The sequence below is a fragment of the Ochotona curzoniae genome, unplaced genomic scaffold (genome assembly GCF_017591425.1).
Source record: "Ochotona curzoniae isolate NIBS_2020 unplaced genomic scaffold, NIBS_Ocur_1.0 scaffold_2683, whole genome shotgun sequence".
NCBI classification, from domain to species: domain Eukaryota; kingdom Metazoa; phylum Chordata; class Mammalia; order Lagomorpha; family Ochotonidae; genus Ochotona; species Ochotona curzoniae.
This window is the reverse complement of record NW_024467100.1, coordinates 2323781-2349963: the sequence shown is the minus strand read 5'-3', so window position 1 is coordinate 2349963 and position 26183 is coordinate 2323781. Positions and strand designations below refer to the sequence as shown.

At 49.0% G+C, this 26183-nt stretch overlaps 1 protein-coding gene across 1 annotated transcript in view; it reads left to right on the top strand.

Annotated features, from left to right (window-relative positions):
- ADCY10 (adenylate cyclase 10) overlaps window positions 1-25575 on the top strand; it is a 75883-nt gene extending 50308 nt beyond the window's left edge. The window contains exons 22-32 of the mRNA XM_041003250.1: window positions 69-300; window positions 2589-2696; window positions 6088-6263; window positions 6863-7019; window positions 8162-8366; window positions 8444-8540; window positions 9153-9268; window positions 11775-11892; window positions 19164-19359; window positions 22543-22731; window positions 25383-25575. Coding sequence (XP_040859184.1) covers window positions 69-300; window positions 2589-2696; window positions 6088-6263; window positions 6863-7019; window positions 8162-8366; window positions 8444-8540; window positions 9153-9268; window positions 11775-11892; window positions 19164-19359; window positions 22543-22731; window positions 25383-25544 — 1756 coding nt within the window. The 3' untranslated portion in view covers window positions 25545-25575. The remainder of the gene's footprint in view (window positions 1-68; window positions 301-2588; window positions 2697-6087; window positions 6264-6862; window positions 7020-8161; window positions 8367-8443; window positions 8541-9152; window positions 9269-11774; window positions 11893-19163; window positions 19360-22542; window positions 22732-25382) is intronic.
- The last annotated feature ends 608 nt before the right edge of the window (window positions 25576-26183 follow it).

Genomic DNA, 26183 nt, shown 5'->3' with positions numbered 1-26183 from the left:
ATTTTCATATTAAAAACTGTACTCGATCTACAAGTTAACCTACTATTCTTTATTTCTGTTTTGAACAGTCCTAAAGAAATGGTGCAAAGAGTTTTGGAATTCTTTGACACCGTGCTTGCAAAAATGAGGATGTCTAATGAAGAGATCATCCCCCTGGAAACCTGCCAGTGTGAGGAGATCCTGGAGATTGTCATCCTGCCTCTGGCCCAACATCTTCTGGCCCTGGGCGAGAACAGCAAAGCCCTGTATTACTTCTTAGAGATTGCATCTGCTTACCTCACGCTGGGAGATAACTACATGGTAAGATGTTCCCACCCAGACTGTCCCCACCCCAGAACATGCACACCCCAGCACAGGCACACCCCAGAACAGGCACACCCCAGAACATGCATACCCCAGAACAGGCACACCCCAGAACAGGCACACCCCAGAACAGGCACACCCCAGAACAGGCACACCCCAGAACATGCGCACCCCAGAACAGGCACACCCCAGAACATGCACACCCCAGAACAGGCACACCCCAGAACAGGCACACCCCAGAACATGCATACCCCAGAACATGCACACCCCAGAACATGCACACCCCAGAACATGCACACCCCAGAACAGGCACACCCCAGATCAGGCACACCCCAGAGCATGCACCCTCCAGGACATGCACACTCCAGAACATGCACACCCCAGACATGCACACCCCAGAACATGCACACCCCAGAACATGCACACTCCAGAACATGCACACCCCAGAACATGCACACCCCAGAACATGCACACCCCAGAACAGGCACACCCCAGAACATGCACACCCCAGAACATGCACACCCCAGAACATACACACCCCAGAACATGCACACCCCAGAACAGGCACACCCCAGAACATGCACACCCCAGAACAGGCACACCCCAGAACATGCACACCCCAGATCAGGCACACCCCAGAGCATGCACACTCCAGGACATGCACACTCCAGAACATGCACACCCCAGAACATGCACACCCCAGAACAGGCACACCCCAGAACATGCACACCCCAGAACATGCACACCCCAGAACATACACACCCCAGAACATGCGCACTCCAGGACATGCACACCCCAGAACAGGCACACCCCAGAACAGGCACACCCCAAGACATGCACACCCCAGGCCCACAAGAGGAGCTCCAAGGTGCGGCCTCCTCCCTGTGTGTTCTTGTGTCTTGCTCGCCCCTCTTTCCTAGGGCAGTCCCATGGCTCAGAGGGGAAAGGATCTAAGAACTCAAAGAGGCATTTGAGAGAAGTTACAATGAGCAGGATATCACATCATTTCAGATACTGCCACCTTGAGTATCATGATGTCAGGTGGGGTGCAGGGGGACTTGCCCCCTCTTGTCTCCAAACACTCATGAGCACAGAACCCCTAGTCTTGTCCATGAGTGTAAATCCAGTTTTAACCCTGCCGTCTGACGGGAGGCTCATCCATTTTTCTCTTCATAGTCTGTGCTGCACGATCACACACACCTGCAGGCCAGGGAAGCGCTAGTGACTTCTGTCTGTGTTATTGTGGGTCAGGTACCCGGGCGCTGTGCCCCGAGTCAGGAGAGCACGCGGTACATAGGAGGGATCGTCAAACCACTCACCAAAAACGCACGTTATGAAAAACCCAAACATGAGAGGAAAACTGGTGTCTGTAGCCCAGGTCAGGACTTAGTGTTCATTTCCAGGTTCTTGGCTCTTAAGCATTTTAAGCACAGGCAGCAACATTCAGAAAGTGATAAGGTTTATTCAGAAGGTGAGGAACACAGTCACAGGTGGGCTAGGAAGGTTTACAGAAAGGATTGCATTGGTGGGGGTAGTGAGCCTTCCAAACTCATGACCCTGAACGAGCTGCCTGCCTAAAAAGTCCAGATCAAAATGTAGTTGGGGAACGCCCAGGTTTCAGGAAGTTGACCCACAGGGCTACCCTTCATTTCTTCCTGGGACTCAAAACATTTTGCATTAATTCCGTTTTTTTTCTGCAAACTATTTGAAGGATATGTATTTATTTATTTATTTTTCATTTTACTTGAAAGGCGGAGATACAGAAAGAGCCTAAAAAAAATCTACTGGTTCACTTCTCCAATGTCCATCACAGCCAGGGTTGGGCCAGGTCAAAGCCAGGATACCATTGCTCAGATAACTCAAGCCCTTGAGGCATCAGCTGCTGTGCATAGTAGCACATTAGGCTACTCTGCAAACAGTAGCCAGGACTTGAACCAGGAACTCTGATATTGGATGCTGACATCCCAAGTAGGAACTGAACCACTGTGCCAAATGCTGCCTGGATACACAGGGCTTCTCACTGCCAGTATTTCAGGGTCTCTGAAAGTCTAAGAGCCAGATAACTCTCCCAGGGGAGAAAGAAGGGAAGGGTCAGGCCTTCCCGGGGAGGAAGGAGCCTTCACCTGTCCAGCTCCTGCCTAGAGTTGGAGGCTCATTGTAATCAGAGGTCTTGGGGTCAGGGTGGAGGTGGCACCTGCTTCTCTTCTTTCTCAGCCCTAAGGTCTGGGTCCACAGCCTGTGTCCCTGGCCACTCAGCACTTCTCTGCTTTGTGTGCTAATTGCAGGCATACATCTATTTAAATGAGGGAGAGAGGCTGCTGAAAATTCTCCAGAAGGACAGATCCTGGAGCCAGACTTTTGAGTCAGCCACCTTTTATAGCCTCAAAGGTCAGGTAAGACACCTTGAACGAATTACCCTGTTTCTTGCCTTGGGCCTTTCCATGGAAGCAGAAAACATCCCAAAAACATATGCCTCAGTCTCCCACTCCCCACCTTACCACAGATTCCTACCCAAGACTCTAGGACCCAGCTCCTGCACTCAGATCTTCTCAGTGCCCAGACTGATAGCTTTGGGAACTCCTTCCATGGCAGCTCCACAAATGGACATGAATGGATAAACCTTTCCTCAGAGACAGAGACCACAAAGACATAAAATCCTACTCTGTCTTCTTTCTTTTTGTGTGTGTTTATTTAAATTACTATTTTTATTTAGGATAATATTTACATAGTTGATTAAGGTGATTATGATTTAGGACCATGGGAAAGTGGGTGAGATCACCATTTCCACGTTCTCTTGTTTTTCTTCCTGTATCTTGGGGAAGGGGAGAGACAAGCAGAGAAGCCACACCCAGCCTCCCAAATGCCTCTGCACCATGGGATGAAAGACAGCCACCTGACACCACCCCAGGGTTCCTGAAGTGGAACATGCTCTGGGGGTCCCACTCAAGAGTTTTCAATAGTTCAACAGTTCCAAATTACTGCCGATCTCACCACTCCAAGCACAATGAAATCTCTCCAGAATCCACTGATTGCTTAGTCCACCTTAGCGTCTCCACTTGCCCAGATTTTCACTGTCAACATTTGGCTGCGGCAGTTGATCAATTTGTTCTGTCCTCCAGCCTCTCTTGTGGTACCAGGTGTCCTAGGCAGGCTTCAATGTACTACCATATCCTCCATGTGCACCTAAATATGCTGTCCACTGCTCCATCTAAGCCACTGAGGAGGCCGAGCTCTGACACACACTCCACGGTCAGACTATGGAAACTGCAGTTCTTCCATGGTTGGGGTTCTGTGTCCAGCAATTCAGCTGGGTGGATTTTCATCTGAGGTGATCCCATATCTGATTCTTGGGTGTGCTTGCCAGTACAGGGTTTGGCATAGTCCATAACTCCAGTCAGCTTACATACATCCCGGTAGTTGCAATTTCTGGGTCAGTTCTGTCTCCAGCTCTATTCTCTACTCAAACCAATGGATGTTTCAGCCCAGCCTGATCCCACCCACCACACACTGGGTTGTCACGCAAACCAGTGGGAACTGAAGTTTGGTCAGATCAACCTGCATTAACCCCCTCACAAGGCCCAGCTCTGCCCTGGTTCCTGGGCTTGCCAGTGTACAACAGACTAATCAGTCTGTTCCACATCCCATTAAGCTCTCATATATGACAATGGGCAATGAAACCTAGTTCAACTCACCCAGTCCCACTATCCAGCCCACACCCGTGCCAATGGGTTTCACTCTCCAGTCCTGGTTCTCATGCTCACCAGTGGGACTGGTAACCTAAAAGGGAGGTACCCACTGTTTCTCTACTGGACCCTCTCCTACTCCCAGATCATGTACTCTTCCAGGTGGCTCTACAGTTTGGCTTGACAGAATTTGAGCCCCCTTCCACCATCAGCAGCTGATGCCGTGGCAAAGCCCAACCAACCCAAACTCACTCTGACTTATGCGTGCACCAGTAGGGACAGTCACCTTAGCCTGACTTTCCCCTGATGGAACTTAAATGAGATCAAAAGGTGTAACCTACCCAACCTGGTCTGCCCCCATTCCAGCTCTCATACTCACCAGTGATCCAATAGGGGAGCCCCATGCAGTCCCCCTTCTGGGCTCACACCTTCCCTTCCTGGTTCACATGTGTACTGGTTGGGTGCTGCGGCCCAGTATAGCATGGTCCTCTCCTCGGCATTTGACAGTTGGCACTGTAGCCTGGCCTGGCCCAGCCCACTCCCAATTCTAACTGGTGGTAGCTACAGTCTAACTTAGCTCAGCTGGCCCCTAGTTCTGGCCCTCATGTGAACTGGCTTCTGTTGTGACCCAGCCCGGCCCAACCCATACTTCATTCTGGCACTTGGATTCGCCAGTGGGTGATGTGAACTGTCCCAGCCTAGTTCGCCTCCCCTTTGGTCCCTAACCAGGCCCTATTCCCAGCTATAGATTTTGTGCATGTCAGTGGTTGCTCTGACTCAACTTAGCATAGCCCCTCCCCTGTCATGGCCTTTGTCTTTCAATGCCATAGACTGGCCTGACCTGGCCAGCCCCCAGTCCCAACTCTCACTTGCAGGTGCTGCAGCATGGCCCTGCTCAGTCTGTTCCCATTCATGGCTCATGTAAACCAGTAGGTGTGATAGCCTAGCCCAGCATGATTTTCAGTCTTATCCTGGTTTTTGCACTTGATGGTGAGCTAAAGTTTGCTCTGCCCTGCCCGGTCTGCCCCCTTCCAAAACCAACCCACACATTAGCCAACAGTTGGAACTTCCTTGCCAAGCCCATTCAATCCCCATGCCTGGACCACATACTCAGCAGTGAGGACTATGACCAACTAGGGGTGTTTTTCAAGTTCCCCCTACTCAGCCTACTCCCAAACCCAGATCTCACACATGCCAGTGGGTGCTGGGCCCTTGTCCAGCCTAACTTGCCTTTCCATCTTGGCTTTGTATGAGCTGCTGAATGTTGTGGCCCGGCTCACCCCACATACTGTTTTAAGATGCCATGCGGGTATTGTAGCCTGGACCTACCCAGACTATTCCCAGTCCCTGTACCCTTGAGTGTTCACAGGTTCCATGGTTATACCTAGCTCAGCCCATTACCATCCCAACTCTTCAACTAACCAGTGGGACTTGCATCTCCACAGGGTTTGGCTCACATATCCCTCACAGAGTCTACCCCCGACTTGGTTCCATACTAACAAGCCCAGCTCCGGATTCCCATGTGGGCTGGTGCATGAGTCTAACCCATGCAGATCTTCTAGTATCTCCCCTCCAAACCACCAGGTCTCAGTCCCTTACTTACCTGTAAGTACAGTGGCCCTGTCGTTGAGTGTCCCTCAGGATTCATTCCTTACCTTCATGTACCACTGTCTTATCCATGGATGTCCTTAGGCAGCAATTCCAGACATATAAGATCCCAGAGTTCACCACCAGGCAGCCAGTGGGCAAATCCTGATACCATTATCACTCTGGCTGCCCACAAGCCGAAGATTTGCCCACTGCTTGGCATCAGTGGACAGGAATCTAAGATCCCCAGCAGGAAGCCTGGCTTGGCACGGGTTCTCCCAGCCATGTGTCTGGGAGAGTCAGACATCTACACCTCTGAGCAGACTTACCTGGATTCCTCTATCTTCTTGCATAAGCGTATCCAATAAGCACTCTAGGGCACAAGATTTTCTTTCTGGGCCGTACATTGCCTCTTTTGAAATAATTACCAAAACTTGCCTAGATGGAAGCTAACAACCAAGTCCAGAATGACTGTGTTTCCTCTTTTCTTCTCTTCCCCTCCATTTCCCTGTAGGTCTGTTTCAACATGGGCAAGATGGAGCTTGCCAAGCAAATGCTGAGGAAGGCACTGAAACTGCTCAACTGCAACTTTCCTTACAATCTCATCTCCGTGTTTTTCCAAACCCATGCTGAGAAAAACAGACACTCCCATTATATGACTCAGCAGGCCCCAAAGAACTCACCTCCAGAGTAAGGGAAGAGGAGGTGCACCACCACCTGTCCATTGTCCGGGCACAATGCTAAACACACTGGGCTCTGTTGAACTGAGAGCCAGCTCCTAGGCGCAGTGATTGGGGAAAGAGGCACTATGCAGGAGAAGCTGAGCTGGAGGTGGACTTGGCTTTAGGACCACCACTTCAGCTGTGTGACTCAGAGTTAATGATTTAACCTGTCTGAGTTTCACCTTCCTCCTACGTAATCCGTGGAATCCGTAATTCCTTTCTTTCTGATAAGGTTGTCGTTAGAATCAAATGTCATGAATAATACTTATGTGCTTTTAGAATGATTTCATTTAACTAGCAGTTAGGGACAGGTGATATGGAATAGGTGCTTGATATAAATCGTCTGCTTGGTCACATAGGAGGTAGTATGTGACCCAAGTAGGTATTACAGTCCTCACTTTACAATGGAGGAGATGTGGGTTCACCAAAATTACCAGGTGGGCTTCAGGTTCAAGGTGGTGTTGACTCCCAACCCCATAGCAAACGCTCTGCACACCTGCTCCCACCCAGCCCGTGATGGTTCCTCTTTCCCTGTGTGTTCTATGTGTGTTTGTTTTATCTCACAAGGAAGAAGAGACTGGCACAGCTTCACCTGCAAGTGGCCTGCTTCTCCTTGCTCTGGCAGATCTACAGTGTCAATTATTATTTTTACCAAAAGTATTATAGCCACCTGGCAGTTATGATGACAATGAATACGGCAATGGAAACTCAAGATGATTTCCAAGTAAGACCTTTTCGTAACTACTCTGTAAACCTCGGAATCCCCTTTGGGAAGAAAGTCTTCCTGAAAGCCAGCTGGGATTCAAAATCACGAGGCTGCCATGAAAGCTTGCCAGACAGCATGGTTTTGCCAAGGTCAGCAACTCTCCGCTCTTTTGGTCCCAACAGCACTTCACAAACTAAAAAGCCACAGAGGACCACAAATATCTCTTACTAATGTGGACTGAACTTACTGCAACATAAGAAATGAAAACTGGGGTCCCTGGCACAATGGCTTGATTGGCTAATCCTCTCCACTGCCTGGAATCCCATATGGGTGCTGGTTCGTATCCCAGCTGCTCCACTTTCCATTAAGCCCCCTGCTTATAACCTGGGAAAGCAGCCAAAGATGGCCCATAGCCTTGGGATCCTTCCCCTGCATGGGTGACCCAGAAGGGGCTTCAGGCTCCTGGCTTTGGGTCGGCTCACTTTTGGCCATTGCAGACACTTGGGGAGTGAATCGATGCCAGATTTTTCTGTCTCTCCTTCTCTCTGTAAATCTGTCTTTCCAATAAAGTGAATAAATGTTTTAAGAAGTGGGAGAATCTATTTTTAAAATATTTAATAAATAAATAAAATAATGAACTTATTGCAGAGATCCAGTGAGATTTTCCATCCATTGGTTTACTCTCCAAACGCAACAGGCAGGTCCACCAGACTTTCCTTTTTTTGCTAAATTACAAAAGAATTATAATTCTTATAACAAATTAGACAGTGTGGAAACACACACAGTAAAAGCAAAAGCTCTCTTCTCCCTCAAAGCCCTCCTCCCTACAGCAAAGGGCCAACCACTCTTTGCCTTTTTGCTATGCAGTTGCATAGCCATGTATAACAGCAATTGCTTTTATTTCTCACAGAAATAAAAATGTTTCTATTTTAAGAACTCCGTGGGCAGAAGGGTCCATTGAGCTTGTCCTATATGATGCAGTAAATAGATCGTAGAAACTCCATTTGATGTCTGTATTTCAGCTCATAGATTTGGCCAAATGATCAGCTCCATTCCGAGCCGAACAGACAAATGCTTCCAGGCACACAGTGGCTGATGCCCCTGACATTCCAGCACCACCTCCATCTTTTCCCATCTTCCCTCCCCCACTGCCATTCCAGATCATTAAGGCTTACCTGCAGTACTCGATGTACAGCTACCTGGCTGGCTACCGGGGCGTGTGGTTCAAATATGAAGTCAAGGCCATGGAACAGATCACCAACCTCCCCCTCAAAGGGGAAGGCATTAAAATCGTGGCACATGTGGCTGATAGACTGAGCTACTTCAAGCTCATGATGGGCCACCTGGACTTGGCCATTGCGTTAGGTAAGGACTGGATGGCCAAATAAGACATGAAGGGGTGAGTAATGTCTCCAAATACTCTGGAATTGTTTTCTTCCCAGGCATTCGAGCCCACAAGATGTGGGCATTGCTCCAGAATCCCAACCAACACTATGTGGTCCTCTGCAGACTCAGTAAATCTCTCTTATTGAAAAACAGGTATTTAGCTTAAGATATTTTCCCAAAGTTGAGGGCAGGAAGGCGTGTGAGTAACATTGGGTGACCAGCTCACCCTGGTCAACAGGGCTAGGAAGCAAGGATGGTCTTGCAGTAAGATGGCCAAACAGGGTTGAATCATCTTTTGCCTTTGGACACTGCTCTTTGTTTAACTGAACACTCCTACATGCATCATCTCTAATCTGGTTGTTCTGGCAGTGACAGAAGGGGAGTGAGACCATCAGCCCAATTGTGGGGGTCAGAGCCCCACCATCAAGGGGAGGGAAAAGAGAATCCTATAGGGAGGCGAAGACCCAGAGAGTGACACCCAGGACTGGGTACTTGGCCATTTTGGCTTGAGTCTGGTCACCTTGTTCACAAGCACTCATGAAAAAAGCAGTTTGGGGAAAGAGTCAATCAAAGATTGAGCATGCAGTCCTCAGTAGGGGCGGGTTCGAAGCCTGTGAGTGAGCCACCTTTGGTCTCAGTTCCTGGGCAGGACCAGTGCTAGACCAGGATTGAAATTCTGCCTTTCCACCACTTCTTTTCTTCTCTTTTCTTTTTAAAAATTTAATCCTACCACTGGTTAATCCCACTATCTTGTCTTTTTCACAGATACAAGCAGTTGATCCAGGTGCTGGAGATGCTGTGGGAGCTTTCTGTAACAGAAGGACACATCATCAGCAAAGCATTTTTCTATGTAATGTGCCTGGACATCATGCTTTATTCTGGTGAGTGTGGCTTTGGGATGGAAAGGAGATTGAGGCCACCCCAGTGCTGATGTGCTGACAGCTGCAAGGGCCGGTGCTTGGAGATGGCTGGGTTTCCGGCTCATGAGTTTAGAGGACGGGTGAAGGAAGAGTCTGGTACTATGAACCAAAGAGCTGTCCCATAGATGCTGAGCCTGGAATAAACAGCAATGAGGAAGCTGCTGGGTCTAAGCCACCAATTTTCAAATTAAATCACACATAAGTAACAGGGACTGGTATTGTCATCCTCTGTGCATCTTACTAGAGGCATTTTTATGTATATATATGTGTATATATGCATGCATACATATTATGTATGTTATTTATAATTTGTTTTATATGTTATATATGTCATGTGACTATGTGTGACATGCATATTATTATGTATATATGAATACATACATATAACATATATATGTATTCCCATTAATATATATGTACATGTGTATAATGTATGCATATATGCGTGGATATGTAACTAAAGACTTGACTTCCGGAGGGACAGAATTAGTGGAGGAGAATAAAAAGGGTAGAGGTTCAGGCTGTCTGGACAGATGGCAAGGGATTTTGAACCCAGTTAGAAGCATTTAAAAAAAAAAAGATTTAGTTTTATTTGAAATGCAGGGTTATAGAGAAAAGGGGATTTAAAGAAAGTGAGGAAGGGGGGAGCAACAGGGAGAGAGAGAGAGAGAGAGATGTCCCCAAGTCTGCCAATGCATTGTCCAAATGCCTGCTGTAGTCAAAGCCGGACCAGTCTGACGTCAAGAGCCAAGAGCCTCTGCTGAGTCTCCACTGCAGGTGGAGGCTTAGGTTACTAAACTACAGTGCCAGCTGCAGCTGGAGGCACTTGAAAAAAAGAAATTTTATTTATTTTTATAGACTAGTCAGGTTTACAGAAAGAAGGAGAGACAGGAAGATCTCCCATCTGCTAGTTCACTCCCCAAATGACTGCAATGGCTAGAACTGAGCCAATCCAAAGCCAGGAGCCAGGAGTTTCTTCTGGGTTTCCCATACGGGTACAGGGTCTCAAGGCTTTGGGCTGTCCTCGACTGCTTTCCCAGGTCACAAGCAGGGAGCTGGTGAAAAAGTAGAGCAGCTGGGACAGGAACCGATGCCCATATGGAATCCTGCACATTCAAGGTGAGTATTTAGTGACTAGGCTATTGTACTGGGCCCTGGAGACTGGCTTGCTTTCTTTCTTTTTTTAATCCGGGCCTGCATTGTGGTGTTACAGGTTAAGCCACGGCCTAACATGCCAGTATTCCATTTGGACACCAGTTCAAGCCTGGCTGCTCCACTTCTGATCCAGCTCCCTACTAATGCCCTTGCGAGAACAGAGGAGGATGACCCAAGTGCTTGGGCACCAGCATCCATGTGGGAGACCCAGATGAAATTCCTGCACTGGCTTTGGCTTGGCCCAACCATAACCACTGGTACCATGTGGGCTGTGAGTCACTGTTGTTCCCATTTGCTCTCTCTGTAACTCTGCCTTTCAAATAAAGAAAATACATCTTTCTTTTAAAAAAATGCTTATTCATTTATTCGAGAAAAAGAGAGAGGAAGAAAGACAGAATCTTCCATTCACTGATTCGCTCCCCAAATGTCCACTATGGCTGACACCAGGCCAGGCTGAAGCCAGGAGCCTGGAACATCGTCCAGGTCTTCCGTGTGGATGGCCGGGCCCGAGTACTTGTGCAGAGGGCTGCTCTGTCGGACAGGCGGGACACAGCAAGGTTCACTACAGGAGCAGCAGCTTTTATTCTGGCAGACCCAGAGGAGCTTCTCCACATTCTGGGGCCCCTTAAAAAGCACTGGAATGTCTTAAAATCCCCGGCACAAACAACTAAGTTTCTCAAAACATGTTCTGATTGGTTGTCTGGTGTCATGATGCAGTGCACACACTGGTTATGTAAGGTCACTGTGTGTGCGCCAGAATCACTGCAGGTGACTTCACAGCATCGGTGTGTTTCTCAGGAACCCTCCCCGCACACCCTCTGTTCCTGGAAGGCCCCGCCTTGAAAGCCTCTATGGTTTTTTCTGCCTTGAAGGGAGAGATTCCTGCCACAACTGGGTCCTCTTCCACTGCTTTCCCAGCTGTGCGGGCAGGAGCGGTGGAGGCAGAGCAGCTGGGACTCACATGGAGTGCTCATATGGCTTCTCCCGTGGAATGCCAGTGTCTCAGGCTGTGGTTTCACCCACTGCACTGCAACACTGGTCCCACAAGCTACCTTTAATTGCAATTTCTCCACAGTTTCTGGTATATCCTCGTGTATGTAATACTATACCTGGGACTCAGCAAACACAGGGCAACACAGTCGTGTGATTTCTAAGATCTATGAGGTTCCTTGGATTCACAAAGTAATCAGAGACAGCCCTCCCTTTGGTGTGAAATCCTACCAAGAGCCACAAGGCCAGAAAGGTGCCCCTCCAGTGCCACACCCCCACACACCTGCCAGCTAAGAAGCTCTCTCCTTTGTCTCTCGTCTAGGCTTTGTTTATAGAACCTTTGCAGAGTGTTTGGACTTCATCATACAGAATGAGAACAACAGAATCCTCAAGTTCCATAACGGAGTCCTCCTGGGACTGTACTCCGGTGTCGCTATCTGGTAACCAGGCACTGCACAGTGCCAGACTTCCCAGGGGAACGGGTTGAACCCCCAGCAGACTACAGCAGACTACAGATGATCTCTGTTATATTTGATGTGTGGGCATTTGCTCCTCATGTAACAAGCTGTGGTAGTGCAGGAATTAATAGGAAAAGGTTATAGTTCTGTCAGCCCATCATCTCTATGGGTATCACTATATGTGCACCATGAGAGTTGTGCTCTCAGTTGGCTCAATTCTCTAATCCACCACCTGCAAGGATCGGCTTCTCATATAAGCACTGGTTCATATCCTGGCTACTCCACTTCCCAGCTAGCTCTTTGGTCATGGCCTGGGAAAGCAGTGGAGGATGGCCCAAGACCTTGGGACTCTGCACTCATGTGGGAGATCCAGAAGAATCTCCTGGCTTTGGATTGGCCCAGCTCCAGCCATTATGTTCGTTTGGAGAGTGAACCAACAGATGGGAGATCTTTCTGTCTCTCCTTCTAAGTCTGTCTTTCAAAAAATAAATTTTGGGTGGGGGAGGGAGAGATGGGCCTATGCTGAGTACAGACTTCTTAAGTTGTCATTATTTCCTAAACAATACAGTATAGCAACTAATACACAGCATGCACGTTGTGTTAGTGGGGATTTGAAGTCATTAAAGATGATGGAAGTGTACTGGTTGATATGTGTAGGTTATGTACAAGTACCATGCCGTGTTATGGAAATGGCTTGAGTGTCTGTAGGTTTTAGCAACTGTAGGAGACCTGGGACCAAGTGCCCTTGAATGCTGGGGGACGACAGATCTTGATTCTGAGGAGTGCCAGGGTTTGGGCCCACCCAGATCTAATCGCACAGGACAACCTTGTTGAAGCGGCACATGTCAGGGGATGTGGCTGACACCTGCAGGGGAGAGACGCTTCTAGCACTGAGCTTTGCGATCAGCTTACCCACTCAGCAGCAGAAAGTCCTGGAAAGCTACAGTTCTCCCCCAGTTGAGGTAGGCCCCTCTTCCTGGAGGCAGAGACGTGGGTACTGTGCTCTCAGTTGGCTCGACTGGTTCTCAGGATGGACAGAGACCCAGCACTGCAGGAATCTGCTTCCCTTCCCTGAGCATCCAACCAACCGATTAACCAAGTCAGTCCTGTCCCTGGTGGCGTGAGAGGAGCAGAGCCTGATGCTTGGCAGAGACAGAGGCTCCTCTTGGGAAAACCAACTTCAGGAAGGAAGCAGCACTCTCCCTGTATTCTGTTACTTTTTAGGCGGAAGGCATAATCCATTAACCTGCTTTCTTTTTAATTCTTGATGATACTTACGTAGTTGAGAAGGATGTATGCCCACGTGGACTGTTGATTAGGGTGGAGAGGATAGAGGATTAGGGTGAAGTAAATGAGGCCATTATTTCTAAATTTCCTTTTCTTCTTCCTGCATCTGAGGAAAGGGGGAAGAGAAGAGAGGAAGCCACACCCAGCATCCTAACTGCCTCACCGCCCAGGGAAGGGGAACGACCACCCAATGTCATCCCAGGGTTCTCAATGTGGAGCATGCTCTGAGGGTTTCGCTGTAATGGTTTTGATAGTTTTGAAATACCATCAGTCTCGCTAATCCAAGGATGAGGAAATCCTTCCAAGGTCCATTGGCTGATGTAGTCCACGTTATAGTTTCCACTTGTACAGATATTTGCTCTCAACACTTTACTGGGGTAGTTGTCTAATTTGTTCTGCCTGCCATCCTCTGCTATGCTACTAAATGTCCTCTGCAGGCCCCAGTGCACTGCCATCTCCCCCATGTGCATTTGGGCATGCTGTCCACTGCTCCATCTTAGCCCCTGAGGAAACCCCAGTTCCAACACATTCACTCCAAGATCAGACCACAGATCCTGCAATTCTCCCCCTGGTAGAATTCTAAACGTCCAATTGTCCAGTTATGGGGTTCCTAAAGAAACCTCACTAGAGGTGACATCAGACTCGACTCCTGTGTGTGCCAGGCTGTGCAGGGGTCAACTCAGTTCATCATCTACATCAGCCTACACACACACTGGTGGTTGCAGTCACCTTGGTCAGCTCTATCTCCAACCCCATCTCACATGCAAACCAATTGATGCTGCAGCCCAGCCCAACCCTGCCGACCACACACTCAGCCCTCATGCACACCAGTAGGAACTATAGCCTAGTTGGGGCAACCCTCAGTAAGTTTCACCAGACGCATGCCCAGCCCTGATTCCTGTGCATGTCAGTAAGTGCAGCAGACTGGTCTGATCTGTCCTGCATCCCATTCAGCTCTTGTACACACCAATGGGTGCTGCAGCCTAACTCAGCATGACTGACCCCACCATCCAGACCACAGTTATATTAACAGGTATGACTGCCTATCCAGCCAGATCCACCCCTAGCCCTGGTTTTCATGTGTACTGGTGGGCGTTTCAGCCCATCAGAGAGTTGTCTAGTTTCCCCACTCGGCTCACTCCCAGCCCTGGATCTTGCATTTTCCAGGTTTTCTGCAATGTGTCTTGACAGGACTTGCCCCTATTCCCAGTACTTGCCAGATGATGCTGCAGCAAAGCCTGACCAGCTTGCACTTACTCTGGCTCATGCATGCAGCAGTGGATACAGTTGGTTAGCCCAGCCTGGCTCTCCCCCTAAACCTGCTCACATGCAGGTTACCAGGTATTGTAGCCTTGCCTAATCTGATCTGCTCCTGGTCCCAGTTCTCATGCTCACCAGTGGCAGCAGCAGGGGAGTCCTCACTAACCCCTATGAGGCTCCCCACCAACACCCTGGGTCTTGCATGTGCCGGTGGGAGCTGTGTCTCAGGCTGACACAGCTTGCCTCACCCCAGCATTTGTCGGCAGATACTATAGCCTGGCCCAGCATTCTGCCTCCAGTCCCAGCTCATGCTTATGATGCTACAGCTTAGCCTCTCAGCTAGCTTGCCAGTGCTCAGTCCTAGCCCTAATGTGAACTAGCTGGTGTTGCAACCCAACCTGGCATGTCCGGCACCCCATCCTGGCTCTCACATCTGCCGCTAGGTGTTATGAACTGACCAAGCTTGGTTTGCCCCCAGACCTGTATGCTGGTGGGTACTATAACCTGTCAAGTCTGGGTTGCTCGCAGTCTTCATTCTTGTGCTCATGTGGAGGGATTGCATCCTGACAGAGGAGTTCCTTAAGCTCCTCTATCAGGTCTCCTCCACGTGGCAGATCTCACACACAACAGTGGGAACTTGGCCTAGCCTTATTTGGCCTGATTCCTGTCCTGGCAAGAGCAGTGACATTGCTCAACTCACCATTCCAGTTCTTACCATTGGATGCTACAGCGCAGCCACACCTGATCTACCCCCAGACCCAGCTCTCACATGCTTCAGCAGATGCAGAGACCTAGCTCAGCCTATCCTACATCACCCTGGCTCTCATGAGCATGAGTAGCTACTGTGGCTTAGCCCAGCTTGGCACACTCCAGGCCCAGTACACATCCATGCTGAGGGACCCTGTAGTCATGTCTAGACCAGATCAAAGCCCCCAATCTAGTTCTCGCACTCACCAGTGGGAACCACAACCCAGCTGGGGCATCCCCTTAGTTCCCCAACCAGTACTTTTCCCAACCACAGATCTTGCATATGCCAGTAGTCACTCTGACCCAGCCCAGCATAGCCCGTCCTCTGTCCTGGCTTTGCCATTAGATGTTGCAGCCTGGCCTATCCTCAACTCTGAACCCAGTCTGAACTCTTGCTGATGGGTGCTAGAACCTAGTCCTGCTCAGTCTGCTTCCATCCTTGGCTCATGAAAGCTGATAGATGTGACAGCCTCACCCTGCATGACCCGCACTCAATCCTGGCTCCTGCACATGCCAGTGTGCTAAGGTTTGGCCAGGCCCTGCCTGGTCCACCTTCCCCATCCCCCAGAATCAACCCCCACACTTACCAACAGGTGAAGCAGCTTTGCCCAGCCTGATCAACACCCAACACCCAAGCCTGAACCACATGCTCACCCATGGGAGCTACAACCCACCAGGGGAGTTTCCCAAGTTCCCCCACTAGGCCCATGCCCAGATCTCACATGTGCCAGTGGGTCCTAGGCCCTTACCCAGCATAGTCTTTCCCCTCTGTCTCGGCCTTTGTATGAGCTGGTAGATGTTGCAGCCTGGCCTGTCCCACACCCAAGAGTGTATCTATGGATGTTGCAGCAAGGATCAGACCAGCCTATTCCCAAACTCAGTACCCAAGAGTGTCAGAAAGTTCCATCATCATGCTTAGTTCAGCCTTTTACTACCACCTACTCTTAAGCAAACCAGCAGAAATTGCAGTTCCACATAGATGAGCCCACAAATCCCCCACCTGGTTCTCTCACATGCTTGTCAGTATGATGGCCAACCTAACTTTACCTGTCCCCTGTTCCGACACTCATCGGCAAGTACAGTGATCTAGCCCTGCCAGGTAGTAATCCAGCCCTAGCTTTAATGTGTGCTGGTGGGTGGCGGTCAGTGGTGGCCGATGCTAACTAGCCCAGCTCCTGTCTCCCACATGGGCAGGTGCTTCAGTCTGACCCAGAGAGGTCCTCCAGCTTCGCCCCTCCAAACTGTTTGGTCCCAGCTCCCTTGCTTACTTTCAAATACAGTGACCTTATCCGTGAAAGTCCCTCAGAAGTCATTCCTCAACTGCAACATACTGCCTCAGTGGTCCTCCTTCCCACACTCCTCTTACCCCTTACCTGAACGAGCCCCAGTCGCTGCACCCAGGAGCACATGGCTTCCCCCAGCCCCGTCTTCCAATGGGTGGCGTGCTGGCCTGGAGCTCTGCCCGCCCACTAGGGTCCCAAGCTCCTGGCATGCGTGTTGGCCTGGGACCTTCCCCTCTACCCACCCAAAATCAAAGCACATTCAAAGTTCCCCAAGCCTGATACACCATCACAGCACGTCAGCATGCTAACCTAGGACTCCCCCCTCTGCTCCGCACCCCATCTGGGACCAAGCTCTTGGGGAAATCCCTAGGCTCGTTCCACTTGCCTGGGCATGAGCAGCCAGGTCCCCACAGGCCCAGAGTGGCACCATCCCCAGGCCCCCTGCAAGCCTGCACCCTAGGCCCCCATGAGCCTGCCCGCATTGGCAGAAGGCAGGAGGCACAGGCCTGTTTTTGTCTTTATTTTAGCTTTTTTTTGTTTTTCCTTGAGAAGCAGAGCAGAGAGCGCTCATTCTCTGGTTCACTCTTCAAATGGCCCGCAACACCTGAGGGCAGGACCTCAGTCCTGGTCCGCAGTGTAGGTGGCAGGAACCCAATGACTTGAGCCCTCACTGGCTGCCTCCTGTATGAGCAGGAAGCTGTAGTCAGGAGCCACAGCTGGGAATTGAATGCAGGCATTCACTGTGGAATGTGAGTGTCCCAACCAGGCCAAATGCCAGCCCCTTACTTTTGCATGTGTGTTTTTGTTTTAACATATATGTATGAGCCTGATGTGATAGCCTAGTGGCTAAAGAACTCACCTTGCGTCCACTGGAATCCCTTATGAGCTCTGGGTATGTTCTGGATGCTCCATTTTCCTTCCTGCTCCCTGCTTGTGGCCTGGAAAGCAGTGGAGCAGGGCCTAGAACCTTGGGACCTTGCATTCACATGGGGACCTGAAGGAGGCTCCTGGCTCCTGGCTTTGGATCAGCCCAGTTCCACCCATTGTGGCCACTTGGGGCAGTTGCCAGTGGATAAACGACTTTTTCTCTCTGCATCTCCTTCTCTCTCTGTAAATCTGCCTTTCTAATACAAATAAATAAATCTGAAAAAAAAAGAGATTCATTTATTTATTTGAAAGGCAGAGTTACAGAGACAGAGAGGGAAAGAGAGAAATATCTTCTATCTGCTGGTTTACTACTGAGACTCAAACCAGTGCTCATATGGGATGCCTGTGTTGCAGGCAGTGGTTTGATCCACTAGACCACAATGCCAGTACCCCCATCCGCATTTATTAAGTTTTTAACTCAGTAAGGCTATAGCTTTGACCATACCCTCAAGGAAGGAGATGAATGGCAAAGTTCTAACAGGGTCAACAGAACAGCAATTAAATCACTCCCATGACTTTCCCTAAGACTAGAAATCAACGCCCACCCGTTAAAATCTCCTATCACATATTACTCATAACCATGCTGTCCAGTGTGCTCCACCAGAGATTGTGTGATGAGATTAAGTAATGTGGGGACCTTCCTGAATGAAGTGCCACAAACCAGAGAAGTTCTAGATTTGAACAGAAAACATCCTCTTATTGTAAAATTACTTGAGAGATGAGAGAAATTAAAATCCAAAAATTAAAGTGCAGAGTCAAACTGATTTGCCTGTGTGAGTTAACGCTCATCCTACTTTCTTGTTTTCCATTGCTACCGGAGAGTTCTCCAGTGATGCTCAAGTTCAAGGCTTGCCACACTGTAATGGGTCAAAGAACCCCTGGACAGTTTGTTAACTCTGATCCCTAGTCTCCCCTCACTCCCCTCAACCCCCAGGGTCTGCTCATTCAGCAGTTCTGAGTTGGACCCGAGAATTAGCACTAATAAAGATTAACTCAAAGTGACCGTCAATAATGCCACTCTGTGGGGGCACTCTTGGAGTAGCACTTGGCCTACTCCATCACTCTTTGGAACTGGAATAATCTCTCTAAATCCCTGCATCCACAGCTTCCAGTGTGTGACAGGCCTCGCTTGTTGGAGAGTTAAATCAATGGTTACCTGTCTTAGCCCATTTTCTATTGCTATAACAGCACACCACAGACTGGGTGCCTTAAAAGCAATACAGACCCTCAATCAGCTCACCATGGCACTGACAGCTGTTTGGTACCTAGTGAGGGTCTTCTTGCTGTATAACACAGTGGAGGGGGTCCCGTGGCCAAACAAAGCGAGCATAACAGAGAGACCCCACTGGAGCTACCCCCTCGCTAACTCATTAATCCAGGCATGAGTTAACCCATGTACGGGTAGAACATTCATGACCCAGTCACCTCCCAGTGGGTCTGCATCCAAGTCCATGGACATGTGAATGTGGGGATGAAGTGTCCAACACATGACTTTTGGGGAATGCCTTCAAGCTATAGCAGGAGCTAATGTCACCTGCGTGTTCCCAAGCATTCTATTCATCGCAAGCCACCAAAATTATAGACTTTGCTGCATCTCACTTTTTTGCTCAGTTAGGGAGAGGAAGTGGGGTGACCTGGAGGTAGATTTTAAGAGGTCCCCAGTCCTGGAAGGGACACACCCAGAGAGATTCATTTCTAAAAATGAGCCCATTCCAGGAGTGGTACTGATTTTCTCATCTTTCTGTGCAGGTATGGCAGACTTCAAGACTGGGACAACTTCTACATCTTTTCAAATAAAGCTAAAACTCTGGCATCAAGAAGAACTCCAACGATTCTTTTCTACAGCGGCATGTCTAGGTACATGGAGGGGCAAACGCTCCACCTTCAAAAGCAAATGGAAGAACAGTCTGAGTTTTCCCAGGACATTGCAGTCGAGCTCCTCAAGGTGAGGTTGCTCTCCAGCTTCAGCAGAGACCACTCCAAAAACGGGATCCCATCTGCCTCCTTTGCTAGTTTCTGTTTGTTTTTCTGGTTATGCACTCCTCATGTGTTGAATTTTTTGTTTTTTGTTTGTTTGTTGTTTTTGTTTTTGTTTTTTTTAGAACGAAAGAGAGGCAGAGAGATCTTAAATCCATTGGTTTACTCCCCCAACTGGAAAAAAACAGCCAGAGCTGAGCTGATCTGAAGCTAGGAACTAGGAGCTTCTTCCAGGTCTCCCACATGGGTGCAGGGTCCTAAAGCTCATGGCCCACCCTATAGTGCCTTCCCAGGCCAAAAACAGGGAGCTGGATGGGTAGTGGAGCATCTGGGACACGAACTGACGTTCATATGAGATCCCAGGAATTTAAGGCGATGATTTAGCCATTAGAAAATTGTGCCAGGTTCAACATGTAGAACTTTCTAAAGGTATTCCCTGCAAATTAGGAAACATATACTTAGAGACCAGTATTATGGCATAGTAGGTTATGTCACCATCTGCAGTGCCAACATCCTATATCAATGCTGATTCAAGTCTCAGCTCCTCCACTTCTGATCTGGCTCCCTAGTAATGCATCTGGAAAAGCAGCAGAGGCTGGTCCAAGTGCTTGAGCCCTTGCCATCCATCTGGAAGTCCCAAATGGAGCGCCAGGCATCAGTTCCTAGCATCGGTTAAACTAAGCCCTAGCTATTTCAGCCATTTGGGGAGTGAGATAGGATCTCTCTCTCTCTCTCTCTCTCTCTTAAAAAAAATAAAATAAATCAATATTTTAGAAATATATATATTTCCCAGGGGCCAGCACGATGGCTCAAGTGACTAATCTTCTACCTGCCAGTGCCACCATTCTGCATGGGCACTGGTTTGTGTCCTAACTGCTCCGCTTCCCATCCAGCTCCCTGCTATGGCCTGGGAAAGCAGTGGAGAATGGCCCAAGTCCTTGGGACCCCGCACCCGAATGGGAGACCTGGAATAAGCACCAGGCTCCTGACTTTCGATCGGCTCAGCTCTGACCATATGGCCACCTGGGGAGTGAATCATCAGATGGAAGATCTTCCTCTCTGTCTCTCCTCCTCTCTGTGTATCTGCCTTTTCAATAAAAATAAATAATCTTTTTAAAAAAACATTATTTTGCAATATGAGCACAATTTGATAAAGTAAGTGTCTCTTAAGAAGGTAATTTATTAGAGTTTGGGAAATGCTTAGCCAGATGATATTCAAAAGGATATTCATTGCCTTCCTCAATGTGTTTTAATTTATTACAAGTTTTTCCCTTTTTCTCTTGTGTAAAAAACAAGTGAGTTGCCTGTCATTATCACCTTTTTAACTTCTTTATTTAACATTTATTTGTTTGAAAGACAGAGTGATAGAGACAGCTTGGTTAACTCCCCAAATGGATGGGGACTGGCAGTCTTCCCTGCTGTGGGAACCACCAGCCAGCTTGGTTTTCCCTTCTTTCTGTGTTCTCACCCCCTTCTGCAGCCTCGCTCCTTTCAGAACCAAGAAGATTCACTGGCTTTTCTGTTCAGCCCCTGACTGGCTACTAGGATCAATTGGCTCACTCCTCAAATGACCACAACTGCCAGAGCTGAGTTTATCTGAAGCCAGGAGCCAGGAACTTCTTCCAGGTTTCCCATGTGTGTGCAGGGTCCTAAGGCTTTGGGTTATCCTTTATTGCTTTCCCAGGCCACAAGCAGGCAGCTGGATGGGAAGCAGAGCAGCTAGGACATAAACTGGCACCTATATGGAATGCTGATGCTTATAGGTAGGAGATTAGCCAATTGAGCCATTGTTGCCATCCCCAAAACAAATTTGTTTGCTGGGCAAGCATGATTGCTTAGCAGATAAAGCTGCCCCTCGTAACACCAGCCTCCTGTACGGGTACTAGTTCATACCCTGGCTACTCCACTTCTGATACAGGCCCCTGCTGGTGACTAAAAAAAAAGAAAAGCAGAGGAAGACGGCTGAAGTGTTTAGATACCTGTCACCCATGTGTTTGGAGATCCACATGAAACTCCTGGCTCTGGTTCTGACCTGGCCCAGCTGGGTGTTGTGAGTGTCTAGGGAGTAAGCCAGCAAATAGAAGATCTCTCTCTCTCTCTCTCTCTCTCTGTCTGTCTCTCCTTTTCTATAACTCTGACTTTCCAAAAATAAATAAATGAATCTCTCTTTTAAAGAAGATCTATTAATTCTTTAAAGATTTATTTATTTTTATTGGAAAGTCAGATCTTACAGTCAGAAGGAAAGGCAGAGAGAAAGATCTTCCATCCACTGATTCACTCCCCAAGTGGCCACAACGGCCAGAGCTGAGCCGATCCAAAGCCAGGAGCCAGGAGCTTCTTCCAGGTCTCCCATGCATGTGTAGAGTCCCAAGGCCTTGGGCCATCCTCCATTGCTTTCCTAGGCCACAGGCAAGGAGCTGGAAGGAAAGTGAAGCAGCCAAGATATGATGAATTGGCGCCCGTATGGGATCTTCCAGCACATGCAAGGCGAGGACCTTTAGCCACTAGGCTACTGTGCCAGGCCCAGTAAATAAATCTTTCATATATATTTTAATTTGAAAGGCAGAGTAACAGAGAGGGAGAGAGAGACAGAGATCTTCCACTTGTTCACTCCTCATATGCCTCTAGGTGTCACAGTTGGATCAAGCCAAAGTGAGGAACTGGGAACTCCGTGTAGATGTCCCATGTGGGTGACAGAAACGCAGGTTCGTGGACCATCACTCACTGCCTCCCACATGCACTAGCAGGGAGCTGGGCCAGAGGTGTGGAGCAGCCAGGACGCCTGCATTGGGTGGGGCCTTCATGTGCTGTCTCACAGGAACACATCGATGTTTCTCCTGAATCTTCAACAATTAACTTGTTTTGCTTTGATAATCCAAAGACAATGGGTTTTTTGTTTGTTTGTTTGTTTTTATTCATTGCAGAGAATATTGATGAGCCTGTTCACATTCTGTGCCCTGCTGTGGGTGCGCCTTGGGGGCCACTCAGCCTGACATGTACCGTCTGCTCCCCGGTGCCCGTATCTGCACACTCCTTCACTGACCGCTCACCCTTGGAAGGTTCCCGCACCCTCTGGGGAGGAAACAGCTGCAGCCCGAGGAGCCCTTTCTGATTCTGACTGCTTTCACTGTGGTCTTGTGTTCCATCTTAGAGCTTGCAGAATCTGGTGGCTCAACAAGCCACTGGCCCTGTCTTCTACCCAAGACTGTACCACCTGACCGCTTACGTGTCTATACTGATGGGGGAAGGGGAGAACTGCGACCTCTTCCTGAGCGCAGCCTTGAAGTTGTCCGAATCCCAGGGAAACGTGCTGGAGTACTGCTGGCTGAACCTGAGCAAGGTGTGTGCCATCACGGGGCAAGCCGAGGGGCGGACATGGGGGAGACACCCACCCACCAACTGGAAACCCTAGAAGCCTACTTCCCACTGGGCTTCTCCAGGCATGGAAGCCTGCTGCCTTAGTCCCTCTGGGTTGCTACAAGAAAATTTCCTAGGTCAGGTCACTGAGAAGCAACAGAGATGTGCTGTCTTCAGCTTTGGAAGCTGTTGGCAGGTCAAGATCAGGTGCCAGGGACTCAGTCTCCGCTGAGGGCCTGCTTCTTTTTGAGGGTACCCCTGGCTGCACCCCATGTGGTGGAACAGCAGAAGGGGGCAATCCATTTCATTTCCTTAAGTGCTTACATTGATTTATGTATAAGGTGATAATGCTCTTACATGGATGTTCTATTGCTTTTACTGTTTTTCCTTTTAATCTATTTATTTGAAAAGCACAGTGAAAGAAAGAGTGAGAGAGAGAGACCAATGCAGAAAGAGATCTCCCATCTGTTGGTTAACTCTCCTCAATGGCTAGGATTGGGTTAGGCCAAATTCAGGAGCCAGGGATTCCATCCTGGTCTCCCATATTGGTAGCGGGAATCCAAGCACTTGGGCCATCCTCCACTGCGTCCCAGCAGGCAGTCAGATCAGAACTGGCACAGCCTGTACCTGAATCAGTGTGCTGATATGGGATGTGGGCATCCGAAGCAACAGCACAAGCCCACTGTGCAGCAATGCCCATCCTGCCCACCTCCATTAGCATTAAGGAGAGAAAGAGAAAAAGAGAGAGAGAGCGAGACACACACACACACACACACAGAGAGAGAGAGAGAGAGAGAATCTTCTATTCACTGTTTCATTCCCCAACTGGCTGAAACAGCTAATGTTAGGCAAGGCTGAAGCCAAAATCCTGAATTCCATCTGGGTCTCCCTTGGGCTCAAGAACTTGGGCCGTCCTCCCGTGCTCTCCAGGTACGTTAGCAGGGAGCTGGGTGGGAAGCAGCCAGGACTCAAACTGGTGCTCCAATATGGCATGACTTGCATTCTAGATGGCTGCTTAAATGAGTGTGCCCACACACCGGCCCTGCTATGCCCGTTCATGGGAATGGAGCCCTGCTGTCTTAATCACCGCCCAGGGCTCCTACCTTTTAATACTGTCATTGTGGGCCTAAGTCCCTACATGAGAATTTTGGGGACAGGCTTTTCTGCACCAGACCCAGTGGCACAGGTTTGCAGCCTTCCTCTTCTGATCCTTTAGGTGGTCATGGACGCTCCCCCTCATCCAAACTTCTTTTAGCATAGTCTCTGCCCCTGTTGCATAAATTACTATTGCGTGTCACTTTCGTCTGCAAGTCCCCCACAAAAACATGTGAAGCCTTCAAATGCCAAAACTGTATTTAGTACCTACCATAGCACCTCACAGTCAGTACTTGTTGAAATAGAGAATGAGTGTGGGGCCGAGCGCAATAGCCTAGTAGCTAAAGTCCTCACCTCGCAAGTGCTGGGATCCCATATGGGCACTGGTTCATGTCCCAACGGCTCCATTTCCCTTCCATCTCCCTGCTTGTGCTTGGGAAAGCAGTTGAGGATGGCCCAAAACCCCACACCTGCCTGGGAGACCTGGAAGAAGCTTCTGGCTCCTGGCTTCAGATTGGCTCAGTTATGACCGATGCAGCCACTTGGGGAGTGAAGCAACAGACAGAAGAGCTTCCTCTCTGTTTCTCTTTTTCTCTCTGTAAATCTGACTTTCCAATAAAAATTTAAAAGCCCATTAAAAAAGAGAATGAGTGTGTAATTATACACACACACACACACACATATATTTGTTTAAGGAGGCACTCATCAGTATCCTAGGTTTGGGGATCAAATTTTGTTTTTGTCTGTGGGTTCACCTTGATTTTAAAGCACCTAAGAGGGGCTGGCACAATGGCAGAGCAGGCTACGCCTCTACCTGCAGCACTGGCATCCCATATGGGTGCTGATTCAAGTCCTGGCTGTGCTGCTTTCAATCCAGCTCTCTGCTTGCACAACTAGGAAAGAAAGAAGGATAGCTTTTGGGTTCCTGTGCCCACAGGGGAGACCTGTAGGAGAAGCTCCTGATGACTGGCTTTAGCCTAGCCCTCATGACTATCTGGGAAGGGAACCAGCAAATGAAACATCTCTCCTTCTATCTCTCCTTCTCTCTGTACTCTTTCAAACAAAAATAAATGAATCTTTAATTTTTTTTTTAAATTTTTAAAAAGCACTCAAGAATCGGCTGGCATTGTAGTGCAGTAGGGTAAGCCACTGCTTGGAGTGCTGACATTTTATGTTAAGTCCTGGCTATGCCGCTTCTGATTCAGCCTCCTGTTAATGCCCTGGGAGGCAGTAGTAAAGGCCCAGATCATCAGGCCCCTGCTATCTATGTGGGAGACAAGGCTGGAGGTCTTGACTCCTGGCCTTTGCTTGTCCCAGACCTGTTGCTGTAGCCATTTAGGGAGTGGAAGGTTCTCTCTCTTTCTCCCTTCCTCTTTCTTATTGTCACTCTTGTCTTTTAAATAAATAAACCTTAAAAGTAAGAAAAAGGAAGGAAGCAGGCAAATAAGCAAGCAAACGAGCTCTAAGGACATTTTGCCATTTCTGGCCCTGGCCAGTCCTGGCCACCGGGTGGCCAGCTAACGCTTTGCCCTCCCCCAGGAATGGTGGTATTCCTCTTGCATGCTGAAGGAACACGAGTGGCAGCAGATCGTCCTGAGTCTCCCACCGTGGGAAAAAATTGCATCCGGCAGGGTAAACATTCGGGACATTGAAAAAAACAAATTCCTGATGCGAGTGAACATCCTGGACAACCCCTTCTAACACTCCGTGAAATAAAGCAGTTTCACAAGAAGCCTGCCCTCGTGCTGATCCGTTATCGCTCCTTCGGTGTAGCCGGGACCCTGCAGGTTCCTACACAGCCTGGTCTCCTGCAGACACAGGGCCTCTCTGTGTGTCGGCTGGTGCTAGCAATGGACCCAACCTGACCCTGCACTAGCTGGTGCTCACGAGAGTCAAGTCTGAGGTCACCACAGGTGAGGTTCATTGGCGGACTCCCCATTGATCCCTGGACTCAAATCCCAGGCACAGGGACAATCACAAGATGTGACATCTAAGCCAAGTCCCAGTTAAAAGGTTTGGCTCAAAGTGAGCATTACTGGGAGTGCTCCTGGGACAGAGACAGGGCCAGGGAAGTTGCACCATAGGATTGATTGTAAACCAGGACTTTTATACTCAGGTCAACACAGAAATCAGGCCTAACAGGGGAAAGAACTTTTCCTTATATGGTAATGTGAGTGCTGATAGGTTCCCTCCGGCCTGGTTGGCCCATACTTGACTTCCAGTCCAAGCAGGGCCTTCTGGGTATTGTAGTCCCTTGGCCTGATTCCATCAGTCATTCCTCGATCCCAAGTGCCTTCCTCCTGCTGGCCGCCACTTCCCACCTGACTGGGCCTCACAAAT